General features: G+C 42.2%; 1 protein-coding gene and 1 non-coding gene across 2 annotated transcripts in view; one reads left to right on the forward strand and one right to left on the reverse strand.

Moving 5' to 3' along the window:
• The first annotated feature begins 1,865 nt into the window (after positions 1-1,865).
• LOC109690645 (uncharacterized) overlaps positions 1,866-21,597 on the forward strand; it is a 38,663-nt gene continuing 18,931 nt past the window's right edge. Inside the window, exons 1-6 of the mRNA XM_074044743.1 lie at positions 1,866-3,978; positions 4,035-6,612; positions 9,529-9,600; positions 10,472-10,543; positions 14,260-14,331; positions 14,940-15,018. Coding sequence (XP_073900844.1) covers positions 1,866-3,978; positions 4,035-6,612; positions 9,529-9,600; positions 10,472-10,543; positions 14,260-14,331; positions 14,940-15,018 — 4,986 coding nt within the window. The remainder of the gene's footprint in view (positions 3,979-4,034; positions 6,613-9,528; positions 9,601-10,471; positions 10,544-14,259; positions 14,332-14,939; positions 15,019-21,597) is intronic.
• LOC141414448 (small nucleolar RNA SNORA42/SNORA80 family) lies at positions 14,051-14,184 on the reverse strand. Its single transcript, XR_012439477.1, has one exon. It is a non-coding gene; the product is annotated as a small nucleolar RNA SNORA42/SNORA80 family (small nucleolar RNA).

Raw genomic sequence — 21,597 nt, forward strand, 5'->3', positions numbered from 1 at the left:
GCTGCCCTTGTCCATCTGTCACTTTGATACTGTCCGGCTCAAAGTGAATGTGAGCCCTCACCTTAGTTAGCAGATCACGTCCCAGAAGCGGGGCAGGGCACTCAGGAATGACCAGAAAGGAGTGGGTCACCTGATGTCGGCCCAAATCCACCTGACGTTTGCTAGTCCATTGATATGCCTTGGATCCAGTGGCTCCCTGCACAAGGCTAATTCTCTGGGACAGTGGCTCAGTAGGTTTATTAAGGACTGAATATTGGGCCTGTGTCCACCATGCATCTCACGGGCTTCCCCTCCACATATATGGTTACCTGAGACTCGGGGAGGGGGTCCGAGTCCCGTGCCCTCTGGTCACTGTCCATTCCAGCTAACAGGACTCGGGCGTCATTATTAGGGCTGCTATTTGGTCCCGGGCGACCCTGGGACATTCCTTTTTCCAGTGTCCGTATTCCTTACAATAGGCATATTGTCCCTGGTCTAGCCTGGGTCAATCTCTTCAGGGATGTAGTACTGCCTAAATCTCAGCATCTCCCCATGTCTCAAGGAGAATATTTTGCCTTCCAAAGAACCTTTCTATAAATCAATTGTATGAAAGTCCTTAAGTTGCCAAGGTAATTTCTAGAAAGAAATAGACATTACTTACTATGTATAAGATGTGTTCAAAGGGGAGGAGCAAAAGGTGTGTTTCATGTCAGTGGGAACTTAATTTGGGGATTTTTGATCATTTATCTTACCCTGAAGCTGTGAAATGTTTTGTTTTCAAACGGTAGAGAGAAAGCTGAAAAAGCATTTGAAGCTTTTTCAATTTAAAATAATTAGTTTAGTTCAGTTTAAATGAAACCAGTTAAAGACACTTCACACTTTAGGAGGATTTCTGTGAAATGAGAAAGAAGTCAGCATTGATTGTAGAAATCTGATTATAACAGATCCGTCCGTAAATGAGGTGACTTTTGGAATCTGTTTCATTTTAAAACCATCAGCATGTATCCAGCCCTGTGCAAGTCAAGAGGAATAAACAGGATGAAGCCTGTTCTGGGACTTTACATGCTAGGTGGTGGTGGACAATAAACATACAGTAAAATAGATCATTGTAAGAAGGGTTCTGAACGAAGCCAATGTCTTGTCCACATATGCACATGGGGTAGACCTCTGAAATGTGGTGGTGTCACAGCTAGATTCTCACTGCGTTGAGCCAAGGCAGAGTGGGGTATGCTTCCCCAAGCTGATGTAAGGGCCATCTCAGATTCTAACCCTCTGTGTCAGGCTGAATTGCCCACGGCCCAAGACCCCTCCTGCAGAGCTTTTGGAGTCATCCCTGATTCTCTGGTAGCCCCAACTAAGGGAGTGGTGGATCATGAACCACGGCACTGGGAGTTTAGAGGAAATGGCAGCGTTGTGGAATAAATAACCTTAATGTGCATTCTCTTGCCTGCACCCTAACTGGCCCTGGTTTCGCAGGTGAGTTGCTTCTCTTAGGTTCAGCCAAGGGGTGGAAGAGTATCTCTGGGTGTCAGCTCGGAAGAGGAGGAGCTCAGGCTGCCAGAACCAGATGAGCCCTGGGAACATCCCCGGAGCCCCGCCCTGCCAAACCCCCCACAGTGGGCTGCTGTGCCCAGGTCTGAGTTCCATCCCCGCCTCGCTGTCGGGGAGGGGCCCTGTACAAGGCTTTGCACCTCCTCTAGGGGAAAGGAGTTTGGGTCCTTACTGCAGGGCGTGGAGCCCAACTGGGCTGAGCCTTAAAAAAGTTTCTGTTCCCTAAACAATGGTGTCATAAAGAAAAGGTGGGGCGGGGCAGGCGCTGTGCCAAGGTGAGCTAGGGAAGAAGCTGCCGGAGGCTTTACTCCCTTGACTCTCGCTTAGTCTATGACATGTCCGTGTTGCGTGTCATGTCCCCTCTAACGATTTGGGCCCCAAGGCTCCTTTTTATGTCTTTAGAATTGTGGCTTTTGGTCCAGGGTTTTCCCATTCCGAGGAGGGCCCAGGACTCGGTCCAGCTGACCTCCAAAGTGCTGGGGCCAATGGAGCCCTGGTCCTCACACTCCTTGGACCTCCTTCCCGACTCGCCCCAGATGCTCACACCCCGGGCAGACCGGGGGGACTTTGATTATCTGGGGGCATCTGCTGCCCCGCAGGTGCTCGCCCCACCTCATTTATTGACTGACAGTTTGCTTCCGTTTCTGGATCGGGATTCTACTAGGCAGCCATCTCCAGAGCCAGATCCATTTGCTGTTGCACAGCAGGAGCTGAATGACAAGCTAAATCTGCCTGAGAGACCCCCAGAAGCGGTGCCGATGCCCAATGGAGACCAGAATCAGGCCCCAGCTCTGCCTCCTCTACTCAAAAGTAAGACTCAGACTGTCAGTGTTGATCAGGCTTCGGATGGCCAAGCATTTGATATTCTTGTTCCACCTCTTGATCGTCAGATTTCAAAAGTAGCAAAGTTTATTGTTTCACGCTGGAAACTGAAGAAGGATGCTGCTCAACATCAGGGACTTGATGAGACTGTGGCTGGAACTCCACACCAATTTGCAAACCTTCAGCTTCAGACACAACCCTTGCAGGATGACTACATAGATCCAGGAATGAGCACAGCTGATTCTGACAGCCCTCCTCTAAAACTCCAGGAGAGCACAGATGAGCCTCCAGAACCCCTTGAGCAAGTTGAACCTTCTGCAGTCCAGCAAGAAGCCCCAGTTCAACAATTTAGTAGTGAGGAGGTAGAGCAATCCGTACACCACGAGGTAAATGCTCCATCTCCAAATGTGAATGAAGCTCAGCCTTCAAACGTGCCGAAAGTCACCACGAAACATGTTGATCTGGAGGTTACACTAACTACAGGGCCTTCTCCAAGCCACCAGCAGGCCTCAGAGAGTACTGAGGACATAACACCCTTATCCACCCAACAAGTGGCTCCAGCTCAGACTTCAGAGCTCCCTGAAGACACCAAACCTTCTGGAAGCCAGATGGAAGCCCCAGTTCAGCCTACAGAGCCTCCTGAAGAAGTCAAACCTCCTGTTGATCAAGAGGCTACCACTGAAGCTCCAGAGTCCCCTATGGAGAGTATAGGTCCAAGTCAGGAGGTGACAGTTCAACCTCCAGCTCAGGATCAACCTGAAGAGAATATCTTGCCCAGCATTATGGGTAAGCCCGTGGATGTGGAAATCACCACAACTTCAGAGCCTACCCAGGAGGCTACATCTTCTCTAGCCCAAGCAGAGGCCCCAGATCAGCCTTCTGAATCACTTGGGGAGGCTGAAACTTCAGGAACCCATCTGCAGTCCCCAGTTCAGCCTCCAGAGTATGGTGAGGAGCTTCAACCTTCTCCAACCCAGCAAGTGGTCCCACCTCAGCCTTCAGGCCCTCTTTCAGAGACTGAAACTTCTCCCAGTGAGCAAGAACAGGCAGCTCAACCTTCTGAGCCTCCTGAGGAATCAGAACCTTCTGGAAGCCAGACAGAAGCTCCAGTTCAGCCTGCAAAGCCATCTGAGGAAATTAAACCTTCAGTTGAGCAAGAGGCTCCAGTTCCACCTCCAGCTCAGAATCAAGCTGAAGAGAGTATCTTGCCCAGTGTTACGGGTAAGCCTGTGGATGTGGAAATCACCACAACTTCAGAGCCTGCCAAGGAGGCTACATCTTCTCTAGCCCAGGCAGAGGCCCCAGCTCAGCCTTCTGAATCCCCTGGGGAGGCTGAAACTTCTGAAACCAAGGTGCAGTCCCCAATTCAGCCTCCACAGTGTGGTGAGGAGCTTCAACCTTCTCCAACCCAGCAAGTGATCCCACCTCAGCCTTCAGGCCCTCTTTCAGAGACTGAAACTTCTCTCAGTGAGCAAGAACAGGCAGCTCAACCTTCTGAGCCTCCTGAGGAATCAGAACCTTCTGGAAGCCAGACAGAAGCTCCAGTTCAGCCTGCAAAGCCATCTGAGGAAGTTAAGCCTTCAGTTGAGCAAGAGGCTCCAGTTCCACCTCCAGCTCAGGATCAAGGTCAACAGGATACCTCGCCCAGTGTTACGGGTAAGCCTGTGATGTGGAAATTCCAGAGCCTACCCAGGAGGCTGCATCTTCTCCAACTCAGCCTTCAGAGTTTGCTGAAGGGGCAGAACCTTCTCCCAGTGAGAAGGAACAAGCAGTTGAGCCATCTGTGTCTCCTGGGGAGGCTCAGCCTTCTGGAATTCACATGACTGCTCCAGCCCAGGCCTCAGAGCATGCTGAGGAGTCTGAACCTCCTCCACCCCAGCAGGAACAACCGGCTCAGTCCTCAGTGTCCTCCGAACAGTCTGAAGCTTTGAAAACCCAGCATGAGACTACAACTCAGAAGCCAGAACCCTGGGAGAAGGATGAACTTTCTCCAATCAATCAAGGGGCTACAGCTCAGCCAGAAGAGCTTCCTGAGGAACCTTCTCCAAGCCAGCAGGAGAGCTCAGTTCCTCCTGTAATGCCCCCTGTGAATACTGAACTTTCACCAATTCAGCCACAACTCCCAACTCAGTCTCCAGAATCCTCTGAGGAGGTTAGTGATCTTCCTCCATTGGGAGATAGCATATCATTTTCACCTCAAGATCTAGAAATAATATTTAGAAAGCAGCATCCAAATTTGCAAGAAACCACAGATAAACATGTGGATATGGAGATTACCATGACTCCACAGACCACTGTGGAGTTTGAACCCATTCCAGTCCAGCAGGACACTCAAAACTCTACAGATGCCACTGAGCAACTTGAACTTTTTCTGACCCAGTCTGGTTCCCCTTCCCAGACTCCACAATTCCCTGAAAATGTTGACTCTTCACCAGTCCAGCCAGAGCCCACAGCTCAGCCTTCTCCAGCTCAATCAGAGCCCATAGCTCAACCTTTTCCAGCCCAGCCAGAGCCCATTATTCTGCCTTCTCCAGCCCAGCCACAGCCCACAGCTCAGCCTTCTCCAGCCCAGCCACAGCCCATGGCTCTGCCTTCTCCATCCCTGCCAGAATCCACAACTCAGCTTTCTCCAGCCCAGCCAGAGTCCATAGCTCTGCCTTCTCCAGCCCAGCTGTTGTCCACGGCTCAGCCTTTTCCAGCCCAGCCAGAGCCCACGGCTCAAGCTCCAGTGCATTATGAGATGACAGTTCCAATACTAGGTCAGGATGAAGCTCAGTATTCAATGTCCAGTGTCACAATTCAACCTTTGGATCTGGAGCTCCCCATAACCTCCAAACCCACTACAAAGGTTAAAAATTCTCCACCTGTGAAGAAGACTAGAACTCCTCCTCCAAAGCCCCCTCAAGTGACACTTCCACATCCAGTCCAGATTCAGGATCAGCATCCAAGTCTGACTGAAGGCACAATTCAACCTGTGGATCTCCAATTTAGCATAACTGTACAACCTATTACTGAAGATGAGCTTTCTCCAGCCATGCAAGAGACCCCAGTTCAGCTTACAAAGCCCCCTATGGAGGTTGTACCTCAATCCCCAGTACAACAGGAGATGACAATTCCAGTACCAGGTCAGGATGAAGTTCAGTACCCAACATCACCCAGTGTCACATTTCAACCTTTGGACTTGGAATTAACCATAACTACAGAAACCACTACAGGACCTGACCTTTCTCCCATCGTGCAGGAGACCCCAACTCAGCCTCCAGAGCCACCTAGAGAAGATGTTGAAGTTCAACCCCCAGTATATCAGGAGGTAACAGCTCCAACCCCAGATCAGGATCAAGTTCAGCATCCAATACCACACAGTACCTCATTTGAAACTTTGGGCCTGGAACTTACCATAAATCCAGAACCCACTACAGGGGCTAACCTTACTACAGCCCCAGCAAAGCCTACAGCAACCCTAAAGCATCCTGACCAGAATCAGGCTCAGCATCCAAATCTGTCCCAAGTCACAGTTCGACCTTTTGATGTAGAACTTACCCCAACTCCAGAACCCAGTACAGAGGCTGAATATTCTACCATTGTGAAGACGACAACAGCTCCTCCTCCAAAGCACCCTGAGGTGACACTTCCACATCCAGTCCAGAATCAGGCTCAGCATCCCAACCTGAATGAAGTCACAGTTCAACCTTTAGCTCTAGGAGTTCCCTTAACTTCAGAGTCCAAACAGTCTACTACTCTGAAGAAGACAACAGCTCCTCCCCCAAAGGTGGAGGTGACACTTCCACAAGTCACAGTTAAGACTTTAAAGCTGGAGCTTACCAAATCTTCACAACCTACCACAGAGGTTAAACGTTCATCTATGCAGGAAACCTCAACTCAGCCTCCAAAGCCAGCTGCAGAGACTAAAATTCAGCCTTCAACATCAGGTCAAGATCAGGCTCAGCGTCCAACGTTGGCAGTTACAGAGGCAAATAACACCACAACTGCTCCTCCACAGCACCCTGAGGTGACACCTCCACATTCAGAACAGCTTCAGTCTGGTCTGGAACGTACCACTATTGCACATTCTGTAAATCCCACCACAGAAAGTGCGCTAACTGTGCAAACGGAACCGAATGCCACCCCGTACACCAACATATGTGAGCTCTGTACTTGTCGAGATGAGTCACTGTTGTGTGTTGGTCTCAGCCCAACGCAGAAGCTCCGCCGAGTGCCTGTGCCGAAGCCCAACACCTACAAGAAGGTCCTCACCACCCTGTAAGATCCACCTTTCCTCCCTTGTGCTCTGCACTCTGCCTGCATGGCAGCCTTTTCCTCAAGGTCTTCTGGGCCTTCCTCATCTCCCCAACCCACACGGACTGTCTGCTTTTACCTTTTGCTTATCAACTTTTCCTTGTCGGCGTTCTCCTTCTACCGTGGTTCCCTTCCCTGTTCTTTAACTCGCAATTGCCCTTTCTCTTTTTCCTTATCCACTTTTATTCAGCTGCTTCATATCACTGCTGAACCTTTGCTCTCCCGGTTTTGGTCCACCCTCTTTACAACTCATTTCATTAGTGAGGAGTAAGGAGTTGTGAAGAGTTGATTCTGGAACCTGACTTCCTAGGTTTGAATCTAGGTCTTTCATTTATTAACTTTGTACACCTGAGCAAATTATTTAACCCTGTATCTCCATTTCCTCATCTGTGAAATGGGAATTATGATAGTTTCCATTTCATAGGATTGTTGTATGATTTAGATGAATGAATATATGTAATAGTTATCTGAATACTTAGCATATACATGAATGTTAACTATTAATAATATTATTCAGTCCCTCAGTTATGTCCAGAATTCATCTTTGTCCTTTGATTTTCTATATATTCCATCAATTTTGTGACCAATCCAGGGCTAAGTTCTGTGGGAGCCACAGAATTATGGCATTGCCTCCAGAACATGAAAATGATAGATGCAAAGAAAAGAAAAAGGCATAAAAAGGGGAGATGATATATAATGAAATGCTAAAAGAGAATCAGACTCTGGGAGCTGTAATTCTTCAGAATCTGTAATCACTGAATTGTGGAGGTTATGGAAAACTGTAGGATAAGCTGAAACTTTACTGGAGCTTAGAGAGTGACTGTAATTGTTAAAACAGACTAGGCAAAGGGGTGGCTGCAGCAATAGTCAGGCTTTAGTAGACAAGGCTGCCTGCAAAGAATTGGGTTAGTAAGCAATGATCGATATTATTATGAAAGACCTTGAATATGAAGTAAAGGAGTTTGAAAGTTACAGTGAGATGTGGAGAGTCACTAACCATTTCCAAGGAAGGAGACAAATGATTAAAGCAGGAGGATTTGTTGTTGTTTGGTTTGATTTTGGAGACAAGGTCTTGCTATATATAGCCAAGGCTGGCCTTGAACTCACTCTCCTCCTTCCTCAGCCTCCCAAGCATAGGGAACCAACCATAATTCTGGAGAATTATTTTAGAATCCCTATGTAGCATGATCTAGAGGGGAAAGTTTAATTCAAAGAGACCACCTACAAAGCTCTAGCAGAGTGTAGAGGTTAAGTAAGAAGGAGTGAGTCAGAGTTTGTGATGAGAATAGACAGAAAATCCTGGAATTCCCTACATAGAAAGTACACAGAGGATTTAGTGACTGATGAAAGAGTTGGGACTAAGACTAAAGAGCTGAGAAAAATCAAACATGACTCCATAGTTTCTGTCCTGTTAGGATATGGGTACCATGTGGAAAAACAGCGGTCAGGAAGAAGAGCCAGTTGGAGGGAATTGAGTTCAGTTTTAGGCCCTTTTATTGGTAAGAAATTAGAAAGGTTGTGGTTGAGTGGAAATGTCCACTAGGCAGGTGAATTCCACCTCCAGAAAAAGTGTATGTAAACTGAACAGGAGAGTGTTGCTGAGGGGTAAGGACAGAATTAAAGATAAATGTTCAGAGGTATCCAGAGTAAAACTGAACATAAGGTATTTAATAGCTTCTTTTTGGCAGGAGCTGGGCTTTGAACTCAGGGCTTCATGTGTGCAAAGCAGGCGCTCTACTGCTTGAGCCAAAACTCCAGTCCATTGTGCTTTGTTTTTTTGGTGATAGGGTCTCATGAACTATTTGCCTGGGTTGGCTTTGAAACCATGATCCTTCTGATTTCAGTTTCCCAAGTAGCTAGGATTAAAGGCATGAGCCACTGGAACCTGGTTTAACAGTTTCTTTTAATCATGTGTTACCCAAGGATACATTCCCACTTTTTAAGAGTCTCAAAAGCTGAGTGTGGTGGCTCACATGTTTAATCCTGCCACTCCAGAGGCTGAAACAGGAAAGCCTGAACTTCAAGGCCAGTCTTCAATACATAGCAAGACTCTATCTCAAAAAACAAATGGTTGGGGATGTAGCTCTGTGATAGGGCATTTGTCTAGCATTTTCATGTTGCCTGGGTTCAATCCCCAGAACCTCAAAAGATCACAGAAGTATATAGGAAAAATGTGAAAGTATGCAGTCCCCCTCATATCCTTTATCACCCACTCTTCCATGCCTACCACCCATAAGATAACCCCTGTTACATACCCCGTGTGTCCTTCCTTCCACTTTCTCTCCTTTGCAGTTTCTCCCTGATGAGGTAATACTTCACTCCTTCTCAGATTTGTGCTTTCCCCTCTGCAACAGAGACCTTTCCACATCATCACATGAGTTCCCCTCATTTCTAACTGTCCTCACCCTTCAGGGATGCACTTCCTTCTTTCTACGTGCTCATCCTTCCTAAGATCACTTAGGTAAAGCTCTGGTGTTAACTTTCAGAGTTTCTTTATTCTTATTTGCTAATAATGATAAAAATTTCCCAATTTTCCTGTGAATTTTTTATCTTTTTCTCATTGATTTGTAGGAGTCAGTTTAAACACAAATGATTTCGGGAAAAATACTTGCATTCAAAGTAATTGACTGGCATTATATATCCAAGAGATTGGACAGGTGGGAGTTAAGCTTCTGATGAGATGTTTCACCATTTGTGTCACTGGTCCCACATTATTTCTTTATTAATTGTGCAAACTGAAAAACTGGGAGTTCTGAAAGTTAGAAAACTGGTGGCTTTTCCTGTATTTGAATATCCCATCCCCCAGGTTGCAGAGATTCTTTCACTTATTCTGCTCATTATTTTCCTACTTATTCAAGGATATAAACTATTTCTTCACAGAAATTTCTATGGAAATGATATTGATTACATTGATAACAATGCATGGAAAGCATATCGTTGGACTGAGAAATTGTATTTTCTTTCCAAATATGAATACAAAAACTTCATTGTAAGAGCCTCCTTGGTCCAGAATTTTGAGGTCAGTATCTCTGAGAAAAAGTATTTCCTCTCCACATCCTGGATTGACCTCTATCGATTGAAATTCTGTGGTTATTTTGAACATTAAATTTCATAGGGACTGGGGGTTATAGCTCAGTGATAGAGGTCTTGCATGCATGACGCCCTGTAGCCAAAATGAAAAATAAACTTTCATGGTTCCTCTTTGAAATAATAAGAGGCAACTTAGATTGATTTTCTGTTTTCAAGTGAAATAACAGGTACAGTGAACACTCTCCTTGTCATAATTCCCCACTATTGAGGTAACCAGTATTCTGAGTCTGGTATCTATCCTTCCAGATCTTTTCCTGTGTATTTGCCTACATGCACATTTATATACAGTAAATAGTTTTATTGAATGATTTTCATATCTTTTTTTTACATAAATGGTAACATCCTGCCTCTTGAGTCTTTCTCTTCACTATGTCATGTTTCTTTCCTTCCCTGTGCATAGAACTTTCCCTATTCAATTAAACTCCTGCTTAATATTCCATAGTATGGACACGTCATGGTTGATTTCATAATTCCTTATTCTTTTTAGAGCATGTCAAGTTTTCTTGTTGCACTTGTGAGCATGGACAAGTATTCCTGTACAATAGGGGTTTTGGAATGGGATGGTTAAGGTGAAGACTATTATAGATAGGGAATTTTAATTGCCCTTCAAAAAGTGGTGCCAACTTACATTCCAGGTAACAGAATATGACAGTACTCATTTCCCCATTTCACCACTTGATACTGTCCATCTTTTTGATGAATTCTGATCCAGATGTAACCTTCCTTCTTCCAGAATTCTCAGTGAAAATTGCCTGACTGAATTACTTAAGGATTCATTTGAAGGCCTGCTGTCCCTCGAGTATTTGTAAATTAGTCAGTTGATCACATTTATTTGTGAGTTACTATCTATGAAATGTATAAAGGGTTCAAATGAGATAATTTCTGAAATCTCCTCCAGCAAAAAAATTCTACACTTATGTAAGTCTGAGTGGGTCTCAGTCCATCCCTGGCACTAAATACTTCTTATGCATTTTCAGATTGCTAAAAATTATATAGACAAGATACAAATGTAAAAAAAAAAAAAAAGAAAGAAAGAAACTGCATTTACAGCAGAAAACTGGTATTAAGGCCCAAGTGATTATGGTACTCATATGAACCTTGTTTTGTAAGTGTTCATATACTTCTTGTTTTTATATTTAGTCTATAACCCATGGGTCAAATCTAATCCACATGTTTTTGTATAGCTTATAAGTTAAGAATTTTTTTTTTTTTTACATTTTTAAAGAGCTTATGTCACTTACTTTTTTGTCACTGCAACAAAATGCCTGGGAAAAACTTTAAGGAGAAAAGATATATTTTGGCTCAGTTCAGAGATTTAGCTCCGTACCTGCAGTCTCCATTGTTTCTGGGCCTCCGTGAGGCTGTACATCATGGACAAGACTGCTAACCTTATATTAACAAAATGATTAGGCTACCAGGAGAACAGACTAGTATTAATGATTACAATCCAAAAATTGTTATCCCCATTGGTTGATTTTGTTTTGTTTTGTTTTGCTTTTGCAGTACTAGGGTTTTTACTAAGGGCCTAGGTGCCTACCACTTGAGCATGCCTCTAGTCCTTGTTATACCCATGATAAAAATAGATAATTGAAGCTGGGTGTGGTGGTGCACTCTGGTAATCCCTGCACTTGGCAGGTGGAAGCAGAAGAATCTCGATTTAGAGGCCAGCCTGTGCCACACAGCAAGACCTGTCTTAAAAACAAAGTAACATTTAAAATGATGCTTAAGTGGTTACCTAGAAACATTTACACTTAAGTAAGCCTACCAGAACCGTCCTTAACTTTTTCTTTTCTTTTTTGTGGTACTTGTCTTACTACCTTTGCCTGGGATGGCCTCAAACTTGAGATCCTCTTGCCTCTAAACCCTGAGTATCTGGAAATATAGCATTACTACCACCCCTGGCTTCCCCTAACTCTTCACTAATTACAAAATAAAAATCTCACCAGCTTTTAGTATTTCTATCTTCAGAGATAACAAGGTACTATGTTCTCTGCCTTGAAAGCTTGATTTTTGTCCTTTGTCCATGGGGTGCAGTCATGTGTACTTCATTAAGCTTATAAATGCTTATATTAATTAGCTTACTAATCTAAGGAGCTTTTTTCAAAGAATTCTCCTTTCAAAAGATGACTTTTGGAAGCAGGCGTAAGGAGCCTTACATGGTACAAAATGTAGTCCTTTGAATTATTAACCCTTCTAGGCTCCACTTTTGTATTGGTCTATCGGGGCTCCCCTGCCATCTGGACTCCCAAATCTTGCTAACACAATTTGGAGAAAACCAAATGAAATCACTGCTCAATGGAGTTGGCCTTTGCTAGTTCTGCTTTGAAGTACCTTGTAAGCTAATTATATCACATTATCATGTGTATTCTGCTTCATCTTTTTAAATTGTACCAATAAAAAAGAGCTAAAATAGAACATGCCATGCACTGTGGTGCCTGGTATGGGAGGCACAAAGATGAGTAAGACAGGATTCCTCCCCTTTAAGAACTCATGGGCTCCCAGGGGAAACAAATACATAACCTCAAACCATAATACAGCAGAGGTGCAGAAGAGGTTGGTCAGGAAGAAATAAACTGCATTCCTTCTAAGTAGTCATTTTTCTTCTCCTACTCACTCCCCAGCTAATCATTGACTTTACAAACATTTGGCTTTACTCAAATATTTGTGTCATTCTCAAACATGCTGGGCAAGGAAGAACAAACAAGACCTAGTTCATGCTTTCAAGGAGAAATGGGATGCAAAAATAACCATTAAACCATAAACCACAGAAACATTAAGAGGTAAAAATTGTGTCTAGAGCACAAAAGAGAAGAAAAATCCCTCAAACTGGGTCAGGAAAGTTGTTACCAGAGCAATGCTGCTTGAACAGGACCTTAAAGGGCCACTGGGACTCATCAGAAAGGCAGCTTGGGGAGAATACGCAGAGTTTGCAAAAAGGAGAGTGGGAGAAAGGCAAAAGGTAAGAAAGTGCTTGAGGAATGCCATGAGCACCTGCCGAGTAGAAGAGAGGGAGAGTAGGAGATTGCATGCAGACCATCTAGGACTGTGAATGCCAAGCAAAGGAGTGGAGATGGGGAACCACATTATCAGAGCCATGCTATAAGACAACCTTGAGCCTGCTTCAGAATTTCCTGAGGGCTTGTTACAACTTGATTCTGGACACCACCCTCACAGTTGCTAATTCAACTGTGAGGAGCCTGAGAATTTGCATCCTTGAAAGTTCCCAGATGGCGGGTGTGGTGGTAAATGCCTGTGATCCCAGCACACAGGATTCTGAGGCAGGAGGATCTCAAGTTCAAGCCCAACCTAGGCTAAGGAGAAAGTTCCAGACCACTGAGCTATATAGTGAAACCTTGTCACAAAAAACATAAATAAGTCAGGCATGGTAGTATATCCCTGTGATCCCAACACTGGGGAGGCTGGGGCAGGAGGATCAAGAGTTCAAGTCAGCCTGGACTACATACTGAGACTCTCTCTAAAAAACAAAACAAAAATTTCCCAGTAATGCTGGTCTTTGAGAACCACTTCTGGAGAGTCTATCTGATAACTATTCAGAATTGATTAGAAAGGGAGAGAGTACAGGTAGAGATACCAGTGAGGACAATTAAACCCATCCAGGGGAACAGAAGAACAGTGAGGGACAAGCTAGAATGGAGGAAGAAGGAGAATTAGCTGTAGTAAAGCTGGGTGTTTTCAAATAAGTATCCAGGTTCATGTTGCTTTTTTGTTGTCCCTATTGGAATATTAAGTCAATATGAAACAAAAAATGAATTTGTATTAACATTATAGGATAATTTTGAATCAGTTCAAAGTCATGCATTAAAGGAGTAACTGCCTTTCAAATGATATGAAAGGGTATCTTTTTTCTGGTATTGAACTGATTAACAATAACAATTAAATCAGTAAAGTATATATACATGTATGTGTGTGTGTGTTTGTGTGTATGTGTGTGTGTGTGTGTGTGTGTGTGTGTGTGTGTGAGACAGAGAAAGAAAGAATGAAAATACTTCTTTTAATATTACCATTACATACAATTTAAAACCTTTCACTCAAAATAAGGAACTTGATGAGAATATAAAAGGTCACATAATCCTCCTGCTATCAGGAAAGATTATCTCTGAAATCTCTCAAGATCTATAGTTGTGTGTTTTATTTATGAAAATCATGAAGATGGGATTCTTAGGTGGGAGCAGGATTGGGGCTCTAGAAAATTCAAATCCAAATCCAAAGGTTTAGAGTTTAGAAAAAATTATATTTTCAGTATTATAGAGTCAGAATTCAATCTTTTTTATTTTTTATTTATTTATTTTTCCACTGTACAACCCACTTCAGTGCCAGCAGCCTATGGAAAGAGAGGCCAGGCAATGGTTCAGGGCCACAGTTTGCTTTGGCATGGGACGCTATGAGGCCCAGGGGGACAGGCCTGCCATAAATCCAAACCCATGCACCAGAATTCAATCTGTTTATGGTAATTAGATATCTAATAGCTAATCATTGCAATTTTTCCTTTATTTTTCCTAGAGATTTATCCTGCAATAAAATACAGTATTTTGAAAGAGCGACATTTGAGTCACTACCTTTTTTGAAGTTTGTGTAAGTTACTTCATTATGCCTGAACTCTTGCTATTCATTTTGAAAGATAATTAAAATTTTGCTAGTAGAAAGTTACTAAAATTAATTAGCAGGTTCTTTAGTCTGCACCAAAGATGACAGTGAGAATCATTGCAGGTCAGAGTGAAACAGTCCAGAGCAGTGCTTCTCCATCAGTGTGACTTTACCCCCAGGTGACACCTGGCAGCTGTGGATATGCTATTGGCACCTAGTGGGCAGACAATAGGGATGCTACTGAATATCCTGCAATGGACACAGAATTGTCCATAAATGACAAATGTCAAAGAAATGTCCAAAATGTCAATAGCACTGAAGTTGTGAAACCCTGTTGTAGAGAAATAAAGATCACTTGACCCAGGGAATCACCAAGCATTCACTGTTTTGTATCTAATGCATTGGATTTGTAAATATGAAAGTTTAAATCATAAGCCATTATCATCCACAGCAAGATTTCTTTAACGTATGGAGAAAGTGTTGATGTTACAATTCATTGTAAGTTAGAATCACTGCCAAATGATGAGTGTTCTAAAAGAATGTCTTTTTCCTCTCCTTCTTTGGCTTTTTTTTTTTTTTTTTTTTTTTTTTTGTAGAAACCTTGGTTGCAATTTAATCACAGAATTGAACTTTGGAACATTCCAGGCATGGCATGGAATGCAGTTTTTATACCAAGTATAAGTGGAATAGAAGAGAAACATGTTTCAAAACTTATTTATGTCTTTAAAAAGAAAACCTCATAACATTACTGTTAGCTGCATATAAGCCCTGTATGATTTCTGTGAATAGTATGTCTTGATCCATTTTGTTTCTTCAAATAAGGAAACTAAGGTACAAGAGGTCAAGAGCCTTGTGTGATTTATATATGACATTCTCTGCTTTCCCTAGTACTGATCTTTGGTAGGGGCACTGGAGACATCATGCAAGTAACACTCAAATTGGCACAGTCATGGTCCCCCAATGGTGCCGCTCTGATATGTGAATGGTCCTTGAAGTTCCACTCACAAGCTGAACACTGATTCCTTCTCACATGCAGAGTTCCTAACTGCTTAAATGTTTGCAATATATACCTGCTTACAAAGAGCCAAGTTTAATACAGAACTCTCCAGGAAGCAAATGGGTGGTGCTTTCTCAATGTCAGTTTCTTCCAAATGACAAATCAAAAGAATTCCTAAAAACCTGCCACAAGACACCTCTCCCCTCAGAATATTATTTTTGAAGAAAAAGATTGTGCTGGCAGAGTGGCTCATACGGTATGAACACCTTCTTAGCAAGTGTGAGGCCCTGAGTTCAAACCCCAGTCCCACCAAAAAAGAAAGAAAAAGATGCTGTTTATCTTAAGCTATGTGGTGAAAAATATTCATAAAGGAAACACATTGCTCTAGCCTGTCTCCATATACTTTTTTTTCCTTACTATCTTCAACAAGAAGTGTGGGGATTAATACCTTTTCAGCTAAAAATTCTGTAATGTGCTGGGTGCCATAACTCATGCCTGTAATCCTAGATACTCACAAGCATAAATGGGATGATCACAGTACAGTTTATACTTGGACATAAACATGAGATCTTAATGGAAAAATATCTAACGTAAAAAGGGTTGAGGATGTAGCTCAAGTCATAGAGCACCTGCCTAGCAAGCACAAGGCCCTGAGTTCAATCCCCACTACCAAAAAAATAATAACAGTAAAAGTTTAAAAATTCTATGCTATTCACCAGGCATTGTGGTACACATCTATAATCCCAGCTCTTAGGAGGCAGAAACAGAAGGATCTTAAGTTCAAGGCTAACCTGGACTACAGGAAGACCCTGTCTCAAAAAAAAAAAAATCTATGACGTTGAAGAGCCTGAAGGTCATCTGAGACTCGAGAAGGACAAATTTCACCTTGAGTCTCCAAACCTGACTTTGGGAAAGGTCATCCACCTGCCTTGTGCATCAGAAATCCAGGTTCCCAAGTTCCCTTCTGGTTGGAGGGAGGGTTGAGATGTGCCTGGAGGTGGATTAACTGTTCTTGCAGATGCTTCTGTGTAGCAGCCTCCTTTATCCCTTCACCAATTTGCTGATGCCTAACTTGGAGAAAGAACCCTAGGGGTCTTTGCTGTCCATTCAGAGTATGGATGGGGTAGTACATCCTCCTTCATGCACCAACTTGTTATCTCTAGTTTCTGTGTTAATCTTCAGAGGAAAAGGCATTTGCTTCTTGATGAGAAAATCAGAAGAAATGTGGCATACCTCAGATAGTACAGCACCTATCTAGCAAGCACAAGACCCTGAGTTCAAATCCCAGTACTGCCTGTTACTAGATTCACCCCTGAGTTCCAGTAAATCTCTTGAGTAAGGACTCTCTATTATTGAAAAACACTGACCCAACAAGTTAGCAGCATGTTAAGGCCCAAATCCACCACAAAGGGGATTTTGCCAAAAGCTCATTAGCAAAGCACCACACTTTGAATAGTCATAGTAATCATATCTCTGTTTCAGATGAAATCAAGAAAGAAACACATTATGGAAAACCAGTAGTGCTTGATAATCCTAAATGTTAAGTGTACTTTCCCTCAACTTTAAAGTGTTTCTCCTTCATTCTCCTACACAGGTCCAGACTGATGTCTTAGTTTTTGTTTGTTTGTTTTGTTTTTATTCATTTATTCATATGTGCATACATTGTTTGAGCCTTTTCTCTCTCCTGCCCTCCCCTTGCTTCCAGGCAGAACCGGTTCTGGCCTTTTCTCCAATTTTGTTGACGAGAAGATATAAGCAATAATAAGAAAGACAAAACGTTTTTGCTAGTTGAGATAAGGATAGCTATACAGAGAGATTCCTAACATTGCTTCCATGCACAAGTGTATTAAAACCTGAATTTTACCTAATCCTTTAGATTAGATTTAATAAATCTCTACCTAATCCTTTCACTAGTTCCCGATCACCTTCCCATATTGACCTCTGTTGCTTTAATGTTACTGTATTAGTTCCTCTGCAGTGGGGACATCAGACACTTTCAAGTTTTGGGTTTCCTACCTATCCCCATACCTCCTGTATGTGCTTTCCCCTTAGAGTGTGACCCAAGTCCAACAACATTGCTGCATTTGCCTTAGATCTAAAGTCTGCATATGAGGGAGAACATACAATTTTTGGTATTCTGAGCCTGGCTAACCTTGCTCAGCATGATGTGTTAGTTTTTAAAGTTCTTTTAGTTGCTTCATTGGTTCTAACAACACAAACTACACGATTTTAGAAACTGAAGGATTCTATCAGGTAGAAAGGATATACCTTATTTGGATAGAGCATTTTCACAGGGCTTGTCTGCCTCTTCAGGATTGTGCCAAGAACACAAAGCACTAAGAGAGACAAAGAGGAAAATCCAGGCTTTGTCCCTATTAAATTGCTTGTTCTACTATTGAGAATATCCATGAAGCAGGAGCGGCCACTCTATGAAGACAAACTGAGCTGCAGTCTCAGAAACACCCTGTTGCTTCCTCCCAGACCGCTAGCATTGGTTCCTATAGATAGCTGTATTTGCCTAAAAATTGGCACACTTCAGGGTGTGGTCTTCACTTTTGATTTGTACTGGAATCCTGGCAGCTTCTCAGGTTGAGAGAGGCCAAATCATTAAAGATGAAAATAACAGTCAAATATGTCCTTAAGGATGATTTAGGTTGGCTGCTTAATTTGTAAAATTTCAAAAGTTTTGAACAATTTTGACCTCTCTTCCTTCTTCCAGCTGCATCTTATTCTTCACACCTGTGCAGCAATCCATCTTCTATTCTTTTAGAAGCTTAGTGATTCTTCCTCTGCTTATAACATTTCTTTTATACCTACATTGATGAGGTTTTGTTATGTTCTTTCTTCATCATTTCACTGATGTCACCATGTGCCATGATTTTAAATCTCTAAATTCTCATGACCACATGAAAAAGGGAATAAAAAAGGGAATTATAATTCTCATAGAGGCTTTCCCAGATGAGCATATGAGGTTTATGAAGTTACTTGTAACCAATTTTCGTGTAAGTAATATACTCTAATAAAGGAAAGATTGATAAAAAAAAGTTATTTCTATATTAAGTCCTCTCAAAATTAAGTTTAAGGTACAGCTATCTTGAGCCCCTTTTCTTCATATAGGTTAAGCACAGGCTTTGGAGTCAGAACTGAGTTCAAATTCCAGCTTTGCCTATTACCTGCTTGGTGACCTAAGACAAGTCATATAACCTCTCTGTGCCTCAGTTTCCTTTTGTAAATGGGGTAATGATAACATCTACCTCACAAGATTATTGTGATGATTAAGTGTGAAATGATGATAACAGATGCCTGGCAGCCCAATGGAAACTAGCTGTAATAGTCATTTGTGTGCTCCACAGAAGTTACACTAATGATTCTTGGTTAGAGTTAATCTAAAGGCAGGTTTTCTTTTCTTCCTATTTCTTTCTTTACTTTCTGTTTTTGTTTGCTTGACTTAAAGAATTGAAAAGAAAACCTAGCCAGCCTTTTGAAGTAAAAATTTATATCAAAAATGAATTTATGCCATGCACAGTAACATGTGCCTATAATCAGTTAATGAGAGGCTGATGTAAGAGGACTGTTAGAGCCCAGGAGTTCAAGGCCAGCCTAGGCTACATAGCAAGGCCCTGTATCAAAGGAGAGAGGCAGGGAGAGGGGGAGGAAGGGAAAGAGAGAGAATAAGTTTATTCATCTCATTGATATGCAAACAGAATGTTACTTATTTATGCAATAAACACTTGTTAAATACCTAGTAAATTTCAGGCTCTATGCCAGGCACAGGGATGATAATAACAATAAGGTGTGGTCCCTGACTTAACCTGCTGATAGTTTGGGTGACTGACAAGTAGACAAATGATTGATTACCTGCAGTGTAACAAAGGCTGTGATGTGACTGAAGAATACAAGTGAGAGTATGGGATGGGAGCATGGCTTTAACCAGTTCAAATCAAGGAATTGGTCCTAGTTCTTCCTTAACTGAGTGAATTAGATCATGAATTGTTTTACACTCTAAATTGAAAGACAAGCAACCTCGTGAATTATGGAGGACCTAAATATACTGTTTCCTATAGGGCAGGGCTCCCTACCAGTGTGGTCACTTCAAGAGTTTCTTTTTTTTTTTTTTTCATTTTTCTTTCATTATTCATATGTGCATACAAGGCTTGGTTTATTTCTCCCCCCTGCCCCCACCCCCTCCCTTACCACCCACTCCACCCCCTCCCGCTCCCCCCCTCAATACCCAGCAGAAACTATTTTGCCCTTATCTCTAATTTTGTTGTAGAGAGAGTATAAGCAATAATAGGAAGGAACAAGGGGTTTTGCTGGTTGAGATAAGGATAGCTATACAGGGCATTGACTCACATTGATTTCCTGTGCGTGGGTGTTACCTTCTAGGTTAATTCTTTTTAATCTAACCTTTTCTCTAGTTCCTGGTCCCCTTTTCCTATTGGCCTCAGTTGCTTTAAGGTATCTGCTTTAGTTTCTCTGCATTAAGGGCAACAAATGCTAGCTAGTTTTTTAGGTGTCTTACCTATCCTCACCCCTCCCTTGTGTGCTCTCGCTTTTATCATGTGCTCATAGTCCAATCCCCTTGTTGTGTTTGCCCTTGATCTAATGTCCACATATGAGGGAGAACATACGATTTTTGGTCTTTTGAGCCAGGCTAACCTCACTCAGAATGATGTTCTCCAATTCCATCCATTTACCAGCGAATGATAACATTTCGTTCTTCTTCATGGCTGCATAAAATTCCATTGTGTATAGATACCACATTTTCTTAATCCATTCGTCAGTGCTGGGGCATCTTGGCTGTTTCCATAACTTGGCTATTGTGAATAGTGCCGCAATAAACATGGATGTGCAGGTGCCTCTGGAGTAACAGTCTTTTGGGTATATCCCCAAGAGTGGTATTGCTGGATCAAATGGTAGATCGATGTCCAGCTTTTTAAGTAGCCTCCAGATTTTTTTCCAGAGTGGTTGTACTAGTCTACATTCCCACCAACAGTGTAAGAGGGTTCCTTTTTCCCCGCATCCTCGCCAACACCTGTTGTTGGTGGTGTTGCTGATGATGGCTATTCTAACAGGGGTGAGGTGGAATCTTAGTGTGGTTTTAATTTGCATTTCCTTTATTGCTAGAGATGGTGAGCATTTTTTCATGTGTTTTCTGGCCATTTGAATTTCTTCTTTTGAGAAAGTTCTGTTTAGTTCACCTGCCCATTTCTTTATTGGTTCATTAGTTTTGGGAGAATTTAGTTTTTTAAGTTCCCTGTATATTCTGGTTATCAGTCCTTTGTCTGATGTATAGTTGGCAAATATTTTCTCCCACTCTGTGGGTGTTCTCTTCAGTTTAGAGACCATTTCTTTTGATGAACAGAAGCTTTTTAGTTTTATGAGGTCCCATTTATCTATGCTGTCTCTTAGTTGCTGTGCTGCTGGGGTTTCATTGAGAAAGTTCTTACCTATACCTACTAACTCCAGAGTATTTCCTACTCTTTCTTGTATCAACTTAAGAGTTTGGGGTCTGATATTAAGATCCTTGATCCATTTTGAGTTAATTTTGGTATAGGGTGATATACATGGATCTAGTTTCAGTTTTTTGCAGACTGCTAACCAGTTTTCCCAGCAGTTTTTGTTAAAGAGGCTGCTATTTCTCCATCGTATATTTTTAGCTCCTTTGTCAAAGATAAGTTGCTTATAGTTGTGTGGCTTTATATCTGGATCCTCTATTCTGTTCCACTGGTCTTCATGTCTGTTTTTGTGCCAGTACCATGCTGTTTTTATTGTTATTGCTTTGTAATATAGTTTGAAGTCAGGTATTGTGATACCTCCTGCATTGTTCTTTTGACTGAGTATTGCCTTGGCTATTCGTGGCCTCTTGTGTTTCCATATAAATTTAACAGTAGATTTTTCAATCTCTTTGATGAATGTCATTGGAATTTTGATGGGAATTGCATTAAACATGTAGATTACTTTTGGGAGTATAGACATTTTTACTATGTTGATTCTACCAATCCATGAGCATGGGAGATCTCTCCACTTTCTATAGTCTTCCTCAATCTCTTTCTTCAGAAGTGTATAGTTTTCCTTGTAGAGGTCTTTCACATCTTTTGTTAGGTTTACACCTAGGTATTTGATTTTTTTTGAGGCTATTGTAAATGGAATTGTTTTCATACATTCTTTTTCCGTTTGCTCATTGTTAGTGTATAGAAATGCTAATGATTTTTCTATGTTGATTTTATATCCTGCTACCTTGCTATAGCTATTGA

Source organism: Castor canadensis, chromosome 11 (assembly GCF_047511655.1).
Source record: "Castor canadensis chromosome 11, mCasCan1.hap1v2, whole genome shotgun sequence".
NCBI classification, from domain to species: domain Eukaryota; kingdom Metazoa; phylum Chordata; class Mammalia; order Rodentia; family Castoridae; genus Castor; species Castor canadensis.